Here is a 14,644-nt window from a genome sequence, read left to right on the forward strand (position 1 = left end):
CTATCAGTTTATTCACTCTCAAAGTCAAAAAGCTATGTTTATTTTTAGGGAGGTTTGTTTTAAAGTGCCCTTGCATTTCTGAATTACGGTTGCTAAGGAACCTCTTACTCTAACTGCACCATTATTTTTGACATCAATGTGAAATTTGAAAGATGTTCTTGAGGGCTGTAGCACTGAGTTACAATTCCATAATGGAACATGGCCCCGTATAAGTCATTCCACCAAGTTCCCTGGGATTGAATTTAGCGTAAACACTCACTACAGTTCACTGCTTACTGCCCTATCCCTTCCCCTTTAATCAACAGCAGTATGAGTTAAATGAGTGCATGATTTCATAGAGTACTCTGAGCTACTTAAGACTCTAAATTCAACTGTTGAAAAATGGGTTTTTTTACAAAATACCTTTTTTTTTCAGTTTTAACATTCAGTAATGTATCTGTTTAAAAGAGAGAACATAGGTTGCTTCATGAAGCATACACATAGATGTCTTCTGCAAGTTCTGATCATGGCATAAACTAACATTTAATTATTAAAGTGGTTCAGAAGGAGCATCACATTGTTTTCTACCCCCACACGCTGTTCTCATGAGTGTAGGACATCAAATAACAAATTGACAGAAGCACTATTTGCCTAATGTTTGGATACTTTTTCCACACAGCTTCTGGAACCTGAATTTATTTCAGAGTCTCCATAAGTCTGCTGTGTCCTGTTTTTATAAAAACTACTTATAAGTAGGCATGTTTCATAAGTATGCCACCATCAGCTCAGGTAACTTGCAGCTTTTAAGTGGTGACGTCTAAATTGAATATTGTAAACTGGATCACTGAGATCAAGCACTGTACCCATCATGAAAGATTTACTTTGAGAAAACTGTTTAAGGAGGTGTAAACAGGTGGTAGCTGCTTTCATAATTCATCTTTGGGAATGGACCCATTTTTGGCCAGTGAGACCTTCAAAAGAAGGTCCAGCACTATGGAGCTCATCTCGAGCAGCCGGTTGAACAAGATTTGTTTCTGCTCAAATGGATGCAGAAAATCAGAAGGCACAGGTATCTGCATGGGTCTGTGGGTGTGGTTTGTCTGTCACACATGTGCCTTGTGGTTTTGCATTGGAGTAATCTTCTCATGAGCCTAGTAAAAAGATTATCTTAACTAACCCATGCTGCTGCTTATGAGTTTACAGTAATTGGTGTGCCAGCAACTACATATTTACACAAAATATACTTAACAGGAGATACTTGAGTCCATTAAATTGCATGTAACAGTTAATCAAGCACAATGGGTCGTGCAGGAATATTTTGAAAATTGGATTTCTAATTTAGGCTTTCTGAGGTCAAATCTTTGCATATCATAAATCAATGATTTTTTGTTTTGTTTTTTAAGTATATAAATCTTCAAATGTTGCTAAAGCAATGAAAAATGAAACATCATTGCAAGTCAGCCAGTACTAGGTTACATCTTGCAGATAATCTGATAGTTGTACCTGGAGTCCTGGTTATTGCAATTAAATCAAGTTTCTACGACTCTTTAAGAGCAAGCAAATCCAGGAATTAAAAATGCTGAGATTGTATTCATGTGTCCAAATTTGCTCCTAAATGTGACTTTACATATTATACTCATATCCATATATTTAAAATTTGTAGCAGTTGCCAACAGCAGAACTAAGCATGCTACAGAGAATGTAAAATCTGTATTAAGATATGGCTCTTGGGCAGCTGCAGAACCAAGGGTCTCTGGGGCCTGCTTTTTTTTTTAAAAAAAAAAAAAGAAAGAAACAGAACAGACGTTCTGGTACTGTAAGTACAGTGTATAACAAGAAACAAGAAAATTGAACAGTTAACTTGAAATTTGGCTAAACCTCATTTCCAGCAGTGCTTCTTTGTGGGCATGAAGTATACTAACAGCAAATACTGTAAGCAATTTTACTCAAATCCAATCTCTCCCAAGCAGCAGAGGCCTGCCTGAACTGTAAGCAATATGCAGAACACCCCGTGGACCACGCCACCAGCAATTCCACAGTATGAAATGAAGCAGGATGAAAATGTACAAGTGTAACTTACCTGAAGCTAAGCATGCAACTGAAAGTCAAATGGAACAAACTGTCAGGAAATGCCTGTCTCAGTAGCTTTCTAATGACAGCGTTCTCTTCCAAGTGCTTGTCTGTAGGTACATTCACAGTGCGGCTGTGCAAGCCTTTCAAATTGGAGTACTTTTTTCTAGAGAGTATTTAAGAACATGCAGGTGATTCTCTGCATTCCTTTACACCTGAATCCTGTTTGCTTAGCTCCATCTAGCTGAGTCTGAGCAGTTCCCCAGTTGTTCATTAACTTTTCTACTGAATTATCATTATTGTGGTCACACAGGAACTTAATAGATCAGCACTGAACTATCCAGTTCTTTCTAGGCTTTGGCCACAGGCTCTGCTTTAACACTTCAACAGGCTTCAGATTATACAGAATGTGTTTGGAAGCAGTTTTTTCCACCTCTAACATAGTTTTGGCTGTACAGCTTGGGAGAGCTCCCCACTTCTGGAGCCGATCCTCAGGATTGTTTCCAAGCCTTGTACCTTTAGGTATTGGTGGCATTGCTTTTAGGACTATCACTAGGGAAACCCAAGTTTACACCACCCCAGCTGGGAAGCTTTGACATTTCTCTACCAATGCATAATCCTGCGCCACCAAAGCAGCAGCCAGACTGACAGCCAGTACCTGTTCCTAGAGTTATTCTGCACTTGGTTCCAAGTACCAGAGCAAATTCATCATTTCTTTGCCATCAACATAAGTAGAGGTCTAGGACCAAAACCTCGTGGCTCTTACTGCCTATTCAAATGGCTCCATACCAGCATTGGTGCCAGCAGCTCTAGTTCCAGGCTGTGTTGAAATTACATTGGGGTGTCCAGTCATGGTCTCTGCAGTCTACCCATTCCCCTCTGCCCCCACACAGCAGAAGATGAGATCCTTCAGCTTTGCAACAACCAGTATCATCTTCATTCCTCAAACTTTCAATTGCTTCTGTTAGCTTTCAAGATCATCTTTTTCTTAGGATGTTGTGACCCCAGCACTCATCACTCCAGACTGAGCTCAAATGCAGAAAGTCCCCAAGAAATGGAAGGAACAACAGGCTACAAAGGGGAAATATAGGGCAGTTCCTAGACACAGAGATAAAATTATTCAGCTAAGTTCAGTTTTAAAACTGATGAATCAAACATGTGACCTGGCACCAGGAAAAAAAAACCCCAATATATTCAGTACCTTCTGAACCTCAGTCTTCACCGAGACTGTCCCTTCTCAAAGCACAGAGGCTTTCTTCATAGTAGTAAGTTTGTGGAAGGAGATGTGCTCCCTATACTACAGGTGGCATCAAGCTAGACTACTGAAGTTGGACCTCACAAACTAGCAAGACTGGATGGGATTCATCTGACAGTAGGAGGTCTACAGAAGGCCCTTCCCACCCCTTTACAGTGGTTATTCCATTGATTTATTCACAGAAATTAACACAGCTAATGACTACAGCAAGCTTTGCATTTGTGTTGCTATAACAGACAGAATGATGTAGATACTATGTTCTGATATCAGTTATCAGCACCATTTACCAGAGAGAAGGGCTAGGTCATGAAGAACACTGAGGTAAAACATGTGAAGATGACAAGTAATTTTACAGAAAACCTGCAAATTTCAGGCAAAGTGAGTTAAAATAGAAAAACATTAAGATGAATCTTCAGTTTTGTGGAACTGAGTCCAGAAAACAAGTCTTCAGAGGTAGGTGACTGCTAACTTGCCATAGTTGAGACTGTTAGACAGGATTGTTTGATGCTGTAAGCTGGAATTTCTTCTTTTTATAGAAGACAGCTGGATATTTTTGACAGTGTTGCATACTTGAAATAACTAGAAGTTACACTTAATATACAAAGCACAATTAGAGAAGTCTAGCATGAGAGAATAGGCTCTGGGTGACTAATGAAACCTGTATTCATACATGAACGATTTAAAGGTATTAGGCCTTCAACACTAACACATTTTCCCTACTTGGGTGACTTTGGGGGAGATATCAGCACTGTTAGAGCTTTGCAGGTACAGTTAAACTGCAGCTGCTATTCCTGTAGGACTGACCACATGGAATCAAGGAAGTTTCAGTTATGTTGGTTGCATCTGCTTAGCACTGACATTCCCAGCCACGTGCTTCTGTACATGCCTACTTTATCTTGAGACAAACTTCACCTCAAATTCTCTAAGTCAGTCTAAGCTTCAGCACCATAAATGTATGCCAGAGTTTGTTACTTAAGAGCAGCAGAAGCAGGAGTTGTTTTAAGTATTTTAAATATTTAATGGTGAGGAAAAAAATACAGGTTAGATGAAGACAGCAAATCTCAAATTTGTCTGTTCATTTAGTGTTCTTGAGGCTAAAAATGTTTGTCTAACATTTTTGTTTGGCTTCCTTTGACATGCTGTCCATTTTAAACTACCAACATGTTAACAGTTGAGATGTATCCCTCTACAAGAGCAAAGTAAATGTAAAGTAATTTAGGACAAGAGACAAATCTATTTTGGAATTAAACCATTTGGTAGCAGGCATGAAGAACGTGAAGGGTAGAATTGCTGCACCATCACTACAAACAATTTAAGCGAACTTTTATTGAAGCATTAAGTTGTGGTACAGATATTTTTAAATGATCAAAGTCTAACACCACAGAAATTATAAACACCATACTCCCCCCTTCCTGATCACCCTAGATAGTTCAATAATCCATTCAACAGCTTTCATTTTTATAGCCGAGGCTTATGCTTCTATTTGTAAAATGTGTATTTCAGTATTACTTGAAAAGGGATCTTCAGTCTACTTAAAGGACCTCAAGCCAACAAATGTCAGGTCAGTTGGGATAACATTTAAGAAAAAAAAAACACACTGAAATATTGGTCCTCAATATTAACACCAAAAAGCATTAGTGCCATTTACAGCAAGTAATTGGTAACATTGGTAAAGAATTTCAACAATATGCTTAAAATAAAAAAAAAAAATCAAAATGTTCCAACCACTTGATTTCTAACCAAGTAGACTTTAGTTTAGAAGCACTGAAAAAGTGCTTCATTTATAAATACAGAAGGAACAAAAAACTATTGCGTCAAACCAGAAAGAGTCAAAACATTGCGAGGACAAGAGGGGGAAAAAAGTAATCTCAATTTTGTAGTTAACATGCTGGTCTCACAGCTGTTAAAATCCCAGCATTTCCAAACATAGCTGAAAGCGTGCCAGCTCTTTAAAGCCTGCATTTTAGTCAATACCCATTAAAGTGACTTTGAATTACACACTTATTCATGCTCTATGAATAGCATTCTACTTCACTTCTGCCCAGGTGTCCCAGACAGTTCTTGTTCTATGCCTTCACTTAATGCCCTCAAGTCACAGTAAGAGGAACCACCTTAGTAATTAGGAGGAAAAAACAGATGAAGTCACAACACTCAAATACAACGTAAGTCACATGCACAACAATGTCACAGGACTGTCACAAGATAGAGGCATTAGCTTTTCTTGGAACAACAAAATGAAGTGACACTGGACCAGTTCAGAAGCATTCTTTACAGTTAGAAGTGGTAGGTCACAGGTTTTACTGCGAATAATCCAAACCAATCAACACACCCAGCCCGGCAAATTCCATTCCTTCACTAGATCTACCTGCCAGTGCTCAAGAGCACCGGCTTCTTAGTCTGACATAATTGGCGATTAGGAAAGAAAATGTCTGGTGCCGATATGAACTTGCACTTTGCAAAGCTGTCACACAACTATGCCAAAACACTTGCATCCTGACTCAGCTCTTCCCCTATCAAGTCTGGGACCTTCAAATTCTGCCATTGTGTAGCAGTGTGACAGCGTGGAGATGTGGACAGATAAATGAGCATTACGGCAAGACAAAATTTAACCTGCATTAGTACCTATATCCAAGTTTCTAGAGGTGAAAGACCAATGCATTAGCCCAGTGCTGCAGTATAGCTGAGCAAATTCCTATAAGCTTGAGTAGAGCATGAAAAGTCAGTCTGATTTAAAAATAAATCAACCATCACCTGTAGTAGCAAAACAATTTGTAACTGTTTTAAGAACTTTCTCCAAACACGGAAGTGTTAATTAGGAATCAGTTTCATTAGAAATCATAGAAGTTTGTCAAAAACAGTTATAGACTGAAATCACAACATAGATGAAAAAAAGAGTGACAATTTAACAAAGAACTGTCCCCAGTGAATAGGTTGAGGCTAAAGTCTAATGAGGACGAAAGCCTTGTCTGTGGGGAATTTTTGGTGATACCTGGAGAAAAACTATACTGTGTGTAATTCTACCTGAATTGTTTTTACAAGTGTTGTAAAGTTTCATACAGTAAGATTTTTCTACATGCACTTCAATTTCACAGCAAGAGTGGCATAGAGTACCTAAACACGGAAGAGAGCATTCATGCAAGATATCTAACTCCTTGATATAATAATGCATACAATTCAAAATGGTTATACTATGATTACACCTAGGGCTTTCCACAACTACAAGGTGGTGGGAGTGGAAAGCATGGCCCCCTGAATCATTAACTAGAAAGCAACCACCACCTTCTATATGGGATTTCTTTTTGCGCTTTTTCTTCATTCTTAATCAACTGTGCTGTTGCTGGCGATTCTTTGTAAAACTGGTAAAAACAAAATTATAATCACTGAATTGGGCAATCTGGTGATCAAGACGTTTAAACCCTTCGATCTTCTGGGCAGAAGAAAACACTGTACGACATTTAGAGCTCTAGAAAACAAAAAAGAAAGTTGTTTTTGAACTTGGCATTTAGAGCTAGACTAGCACAGTATGTATTTTACATGTGGTTCTTGTGATACTGTTCATGCTTCAAACTTGTGCCTGACAGTGCTGCAGGAAGATTCAATCCCTGCTTCTGTATAGTACTGCTTTTCTACAAGCCATTACATTGCAGTGTCACCATTAATAGCAGCACTTCTACAACTGACAGCTGCAGCCAAATACAGAAAAATGCTAAAGCAAGAAATTATGCCTATACAGAACTGCACAGGAAACTATTAGAATAAATACCAAGATTGCACTGCCTTATCTTAGTGTTTAAGTCTTCTGGAGATCAGATTTAGCACATGCCAAAGCAATACTGACAGTATTTTCACCTTCCAAAGAAACTACCATCCAACTATAGAGGCACACTGGAAACTACTAATGCCCCAGTAAAAAAAGTCTTTAGCTTTGCTTTATGTCTCTTCAGGATCTGAAAAGCTAATGCAAGAAAACTCACCTGATTAACAAAGAGGGTTGTCACAAATTTTCCTGGCTTGAAAACCTCTACAACTTTTCTAATCAGGTCATCATAAGAGGTCTGACTTATGTTCGTTTCAAAACTAACGTAAGAAAACTCTGGTTCTGGAGTGATGTGAATAGTCCAGTAAGTTCCCTGAAAAAATAATATATTATTACTGCCAAATAATTACTATTTATTTTAACATTAATTATCAGTAAGTATAATACTTACATCCGATTTCATCCCATTCATTGAATACCCACAAGGATTGAACATTGTAGCATCAATAACAGAACCTGGTATCAGGTCACGAATTCCACTCATCTGAAAGAGAAATTAAAATTACACCACTCAGTTTATCATGCATCCTTATACTTGTTTAGATTTAACTCAAAGGCAGAATGAACACCAATTTAGGAAACAGGACATCAGAATTCTCCCAGTAACAAGTCAGCTTGATAATTTCTGTCACTGTATAGATGAACTTGCTTTGCATCCTGTCACTTACCAAGTAAGTGACTGAGCGTCAAGTTGCACACAAGTTGCCAGATACACAAGCTACCTCTTACAGAACACCAAGCTGCATATCTTCAAGACAAGGGGACAGCTTAGAGTTCTAATACATAACTGCTTCTGCAGCTAAAATGGAAAATGCAGCTCCTGTTCAACCAGTATCCACAAAGCAAAGGCTGTTTACATTTGCTCCAGAGTAAGACCATACTTTATACTCTAGAATGAAGTAGAATCCCAAGCACTTTGATTTCGCACACTGTACTTGAGCTACAGCCAAGTCTCAATAGCAAATACAGTATGCAAATCAAAGCCTAAGATGGAAAACCAGATAAAGTCAATGTAGTTGTCAGGGAAACTTGTTCATGTCACAGGACCTTCCTATTTGGAAAACAGAGAAAAGGAGGCAAAACCATCAAGCTACGCTGAGACTTTAAATCCTGCCCCCTACCCCCCATCCAAATGGCTCCATGATTTAACCTTGACTTTGATACCTAGATTCCCTCAACATTATCTTCAGTCTAAGTCTTACTCTTCATAAACTCCATCCTTCAGTGGAGGTTACTCAATTCTGGTTTTATTCTTACTCCTTTTTTCAGAGGATAAGCTTCCAATCACCACAAATTGCTCCTTTCAGTGGGCTAAAGCAGGGGCATTGAATATGTGAAGTTATATTCCCAAAAACATTCTAGAGTTAAATCCATTTTACCCTCAAAACATTGAGCTGACATGTTCTATGAGATCTTTACTATTAAAAAATAAACCTTGTATTAAATGGCAAGTGAAGCATTTTGTTGCCTGATTTCCACCATTCCCAAAAATGCTCAGTTTTCAAGCAAACATACACGAGTGACATCATTTGCAGTAACACCATCTTTCATGTAGAACTGGTCCATAACTACTGGGTCAAGCTCACTCATCAGAATTTCCAGTGTCTGATCAGGCTGATTGGATATCCGACTCTCTGGGAAATCCAGGGTGTACAGGTACCTACATAAAATACAGATCACTTATGTAATAAATATTAGCAGCACCAAGTTAAATTTTGTTGTGAGCCCCAAGGATTTCAAAGTCTTCACATACATACCAGCAATCAGAATTCATACGCCCCATGCAATAAGCTGCTCCATCTGACAAGACAAAAAGTCTCCAGTTAATGCACCACAGCTGATGTTTTATGTAAAAGATGAGCTTCATTTCATATTTAAAGACAGTAGAATTCTTTCACAGACCACTAAGAGGTTGACTGATACAGTGAACATCTGTATCAAATAAGCAGGCATTTAACTTCAGGAATGTAAAGCCAATAATCAGTAAAACAGGTTCCCTTAGAAGGTAGTCTCGACACCCCAGTTCAGACCCTACTACCAGGATTACAGCTTTAGCTATGCACAGACAGAATCCCTAGCATTATTAAGAATCTATTTCATGGATTTGTGATTAGCATTTATTTTCAAATAACTCAGGTAAGTACTACAGCTTCCACATTCCTTAAAAAAAACTTTTCTGCCAGTAAAAACTCAAGGTTATTCTTGTAGGTTTTAGATTTTATTAAATGTTTGAATTTAATCTTTAGTGAGGCAACTGTTCTGAGAAAAGCTTCCATTTCTCTTCAGTGCACCAGTTACCTTGAATTACTATTCTACCTTTTTAAATGAGGCTTTTAGGATTAGTGAGAGCTGGATTCTGCAGACTGACTTACTACTGTCCACTTGGAAGCCCAAAGATGACCTCAGTTAAGACAAAGTGTTAAGTGTCAAACTTCGTATGATTTAGATTTTTGATGTTGGCAAGTTAGCGTAAGAAACTCAGAAAATTAAGTATTTATAATTTTGTATTTTTATGCAGCTGAAGCTTGTGCTGGCTACAGAACTGCAAGAACTGCTGAGTGAATAGCCTGACAGCCCATATGTGTTGTACTGCTTGTCACTTCTCACTTCACATCAACACCTCACACAAGCTGTGCAACTTTGCCAAAGGTTAGTGAACTTACTTGGGAAAATTTCATTAAGAAACTCTACTTCTTCCTGGAAATTCCTATGTGGGTACTCCTGGTGGGAAGGCTTCATGAAATTCTTACGTGAATAAAAGAAGCTCTGAAAAAAATAAAAATGCATCTTAGGTATTGCATACAACTGTCCACCTTGAATCTGAAAGTCTAGAAAAATGCAGGAATTTAGTATAAGCTTTCATAGGACTTAAGTTTTCACTGTCAAAACACTGCTACCTGTTGTATTTCCATTTCAGAGGCATATGGTTATTCCCAGCTTAATTTGTAAACTACAGGAGACTGCTTACTTCCAAATTTATTTTCAACAAGATAACATTGGTGACTCCAGCACTGACAATGTGGGCATGAAATTCTTTCACCCGTAAGTAACCTTAACTCAGTACAAGAGCATTTGTAAGTTGGCAAATGGAAAATAGAAGGCTAAATGCTACAGCAGACCAAGCAGTCTTATATTACAGTCTTCCCATTATGGGAAGCATATATAAATAGCAAAGGAAGTTTCAGAATATTTAATAAAAATCAGTGAACTTGAAATATTAGTGAAAAGCTTTTGTACATTCTAAGAAAGATGCAGTATTTCTGGCACCTTACCTGAATTGAGTCAAACCCACTGTACTCCCTAGCAAGCTCCAACAGGGGAACCAGTGCTTGCAGTAAGAGGGTGGTACCACACGTCTTCAAAATGAAACGTCTCTTGGAGACAAACATGCTACTCTCACTATCAAAAAAAAAGATGTGTTAAAAATATATGAAGTGCTCTATATTAAACAAGCCAGGAGAGAATGGTTAGATCTTGCTTCTTCTCCCAACCAAATGCATTACTGTAAGTGAACACTCAGCATATGGTACATAGACATGTTTGACAAATGGATCAAACCAATAAGTTATTAGCTATCATTTGAGAGCTGTTATGATTTCCCAAAATGAAATACCTGCTGTAAGCATGATATTACACAGCTATGACACTGCAGGAGAAGAGGTACCACATGTATTACATATCTTCAATCTATTTGAGAAATACAAGCATTCTGTGAAGTGAGTACACAACACAAACATGCAATTTAATTTAATTTCTTAACCCAGACACAGAACAGGGTCAAACTTGAAATCTGATTTTCTCAGCTGAAATAAAGCCTATGAGAAAGTCAACTCAAAACAGGCAAAAGCCTTAAGAGAATTTCATAAATTGTCTGGCTGCATCTTCTAGGAAAGCTGACTACTAGAAAGTGGTAAATCAGCACCTGTCCACAGAAACAGGAAGTCTCATAATGAGAGTACAGGTATAGCTATATGATGTGCCTTATGCTTAAGATACAGTTTATGTATAGTTAATTATAGTCAGATACTTAACTACAGTCCCACTGAACTGGAGATTAGCATTGATACTACACCCAGAACACTTAAATACGTATAACAAGTATCTTCTCACCAAGTAACTGAACAATGGGAATAAGGCTAGCTTAAAAAAACCCTCAGTTTGCAATGCTGTTTAAATTTTATATTTCAGGATACAGTTGTAACTAGTTACATTCTTCTCAGAATTTTATTTTAAATATATGAAGCTTGCAGAAAGACTTCAACACCGTTTCTTTGACTAGCTTGCTCCTAGCCCAACCTTGCCTTCAAGGCAGTCTTTCAGAGTACAAAAGCTTCGGTTTTTGTAATCTGGAGTAAAACAATGTCAATGAGTCTGTAAAGTTAATGTAGAAAGAGCATGAAAGTATTTTGCAAGATGAAAGACACATGGCAGAAGTAGTGTCCTTACAACTAACTGCGGCATAACGCAAAAATTGCAAGGTTTCAGGGAAGCTCCATTTTTACAGATGCCCTTAGCTCAGATGCAAGAGTTGTTCCACTTGGTTGCATTATCTGGAGTTAAAGCCAATCTACTGATACAGTTTTTGCTGATCTAAAAGCAACACACGCACTACTCCACTGAAGTAATCCTAAACCTCTTAAGTGGGGAGACTTATTTATCCCTGGACAAAATTCAATGATCAGGTGCAGAAACACCATAGCCCTGTCCTTAATCCTCCTAGTTAAAAGACAAACATCGATAACTATGAAAACATTTCTGCTACTAAACAGAAGCACGACAGTATGATGATTAGCAGACCCCTGCAAGTTATAGTCATGAACAGCAGAATCTTAACCTAAGATAAGATTCTTGGCCAAGTGGATTGCATACAACAGCTTTAACTTTACCTCTTGGAGACTAAAAGAATAAGCTAGTGGCTTACCTGAGTACATAAGCTTCCTGCTTGTCAGTTTTTGTCACACTTATGATCAAACAATGCACATTCTCCAGAAGTTTGTCCCACTCAATCCTGTGAAGAAATTATAGAAGACCACAAACAGCACGTTAAACACTGAAGCGTTCTAGAACCCTGGGTATAAAGTACAGCCCAAACAAGACTACAAGCTCTTGTTTTGAGTTGCTGAATCTGAGAGCACAAAAGGTGAGGATTTTTAGAGTAATCACCACAATACAGTAATATCCAATTCTTAGCTCCTAATGGCTACGTATTCCTCAAGATCTGTAAGTGTAATCTGCTGCACAAAGAATTGCCAAACAGCAACCAAAAGCTCCTAACTAGGCAAGTCAGGGTAACAAAGTCCTACATTTCACATGTTCCAAGATAAAATTCATTGTTATAACTGAAGGTATACTTTAGGTTGAATATTCATGTACTTCAATCACAGTAGTCATTGGCAACTACTAGAGTAAATACCTGCCAGTTAACATTGACATTTTTTGTCCAGCTTAGAGTCAAGCCCATAATTTAATTGAAAACCAGCCCTGAAAACTAATACAACTCAATGAACCAAACACCTCTTTGATCAATCAGGATCGTAGAATTCTTTCTACATCTAGAAGATACAGAAGACTTATAGCAAGTTTCATATAGTGCAAGTTGAGGCTACAGCACTAGATTTCAGTATAGTTTAAGATTTCAATGCTTTACTATCATTACTCATCCTACATGGATTTTTATTAAGAAACTGAAAAAAAAAAAGGGATCAAATTAAGCACAAAGGTCTCCCAAGTACTCATGGAAAGTGACAGACTTGCAAAAAACTACTGTGGTTGTCACCTCAGTCTTGTGTCTACACCAGATTAGCAAACTTCACTGGATTGGATTCTACTATAGAGCAGACAGGAACAGATAGAGCTTCCCGAAGCTGCAAAGTTACAAGACTGCCAGCTGCCCTACCTCTTCCATCTGCCCTTTCCCACCTGCAGGTTCATGCTGGCTCTTGTGATCAGACCTGTCATGAACCAAGAAATGTACTAACCCAGCATAAAACTAATCTGCCTATCTGACAACTATAGGACCCTTCACAGCTGGGAGCACAAAAGAATCACAATTTTTTCATCACCAAGCAAGCTATTAGATTGGTTCAGTTACCCACGTCTGACTCCTGAGGAAGGATTAGGCTGCCAGTTCTCTCTCCCTTTGACACTGCAAAAGCTCCGTAGTGGTACTTCAGAACACAGCACTAGCTGTTAACTCTACCAGCAGGGTTCCTCCAACAGCCACCAATCTTTCCCCTCAGAAAACCGGTCAGTCTGCAAAGTTTTTTAGATTCTATTGTACATATAAATAAAAATATCCAGATGTTCTTTGCTTAACACCCCAGCAAATAAATGCCTTAATTTCTCCCTGACTTGAGAAGGCCTCCTGAAACTGAATTCTGTACCTTTACTACCAATATGTGAGGATTTTCCCTTTTAAATAGTATATTACATTAAACCAGTATATTCATACAGCAGTCAACCAGAACATACTTAAAGTCACTCTATAGCCTCCTTTTAGATCAGACTGAAGCTATTAAAAAGGGGTTTAGGAGAACCTATGTATCTTAGAATCCCTCATAATTAAAAGCACATCTGAAAAAGTTTATGAACTCAGTAATTAATGGATACTTAAATATCAAAGTAAGGTTTTCCCTGCCACCTCAGTTAGTGAACCTTGATGAAACACACTTCCGCAACTATAAACATGACAGCACAGACCATGCCAATCTGCCTGTCAAATAAAACAGCTTGTTTTTAATGCTCAGACAGTCCCACACATTTATTCAGCTCTACCCTTATGTCATTGACTGGGTTTAGCTCTGTTCCTGATACTCAAGTATGTATGAAGATGCAAGTGTGTGCTTATCTTTGAAGAACTTGGTAAATGCAAAGAGTGAATATATTATACTTGCTTTCTAAATGCTCCTAGACAATCAGGCTATTTTGCTGATAAGAGGACTGAAGAATTTAGTTTTCTCTGGAAGCTACAGCACACCTGCATAAATTTGTGAGCCTTAGTATCTTCCCTGTGACACCCTATTATACTCTTGCTGTAAACTGAACTAGGTAACATGTTACTTTGGTTTGGTATGGTGGAATAACTGTGCAAATCATTCCAGCGCCACTACTGACAATATTTTATCTGCCATTAAAGGAACACTCAGTATCTGACATAGCACTTATGAAAGCTGAGGTAGAGTTCCCTTACACTGCCTGATGCTGAGCTGCAGTAACCCCATTTGTACGTTACTGCAAATCTGATTTTGTACTTGTCTAAGTATTAATGTGTGTGTAACTATCTCAGGCTTTGCAAGAGCACATCTCAGCCTTCACAAGCTTCTTACCTGGTCAAACAGTTAAAACCTTAGCTTTATATAGACAAGTGAGAATTTTCTTTAATTATCACTGTAGTGCAGTTCACATGCAGATATTTCAGGAAAATGGCTAATCTAAGTTTCAGTCACATTAGTAGAGAAAGACATAACAGTTTTGGTTTTCAAGTACTCCAATCATGTAGGATCAAGTAGAGACCAGTGATGAGC

The 14,644-nt window shown here is 38.2% G+C and overlaps 1 protein-coding gene across 1 annotated transcript; it reads right to left on the bottom strand.

Annotated features, from left to right (window-relative positions):
• Nucleotides 1–4,600: 4,600 nt before the first annotated feature.
• Nucleotides 4,601–12,130, bottom strand: AMD1 (adenosylmethionine decarboxylase 1). Its single transcript, XM_009893616.1, has 8 exons — nt 12,043–12,130; nt 10,394–10,520; nt 9,785–9,887; nt 8,879–8,921; nt 8,637–8,781; nt 7,513–7,605; nt 7,279–7,434; nt 4,601–6,767 (listed from the first exon to the last, which is right to left on the bottom strand). The coding sequence occupies exons 2-8, from the start codon at nt 10,508–10,510 to the stop codon at nt 6,627–6,629; spliced, it is 798 nt and encodes a 265-aa protein (XP_009891918.1). The 5' UTR covers nt 10,511–10,520; nt 12,043–12,130; the 3' UTR covers nt 4,601–6,626.
• Nucleotides 12,131–14,644: the final 2,514 nt, after the last annotated feature.

The sequence above is a fragment of the Charadrius vociferus genome, unplaced genomic scaffold (genome assembly GCF_000708025.1).
Source record: "Charadrius vociferus isolate BGI_N301 unplaced genomic scaffold, ASM70802v2 scaffold359, whole genome shotgun sequence".
NCBI lineage: Eukaryota > Metazoa > Chordata > Aves > Charadriiformes > Charadriidae > Charadrius > Charadrius vociferus.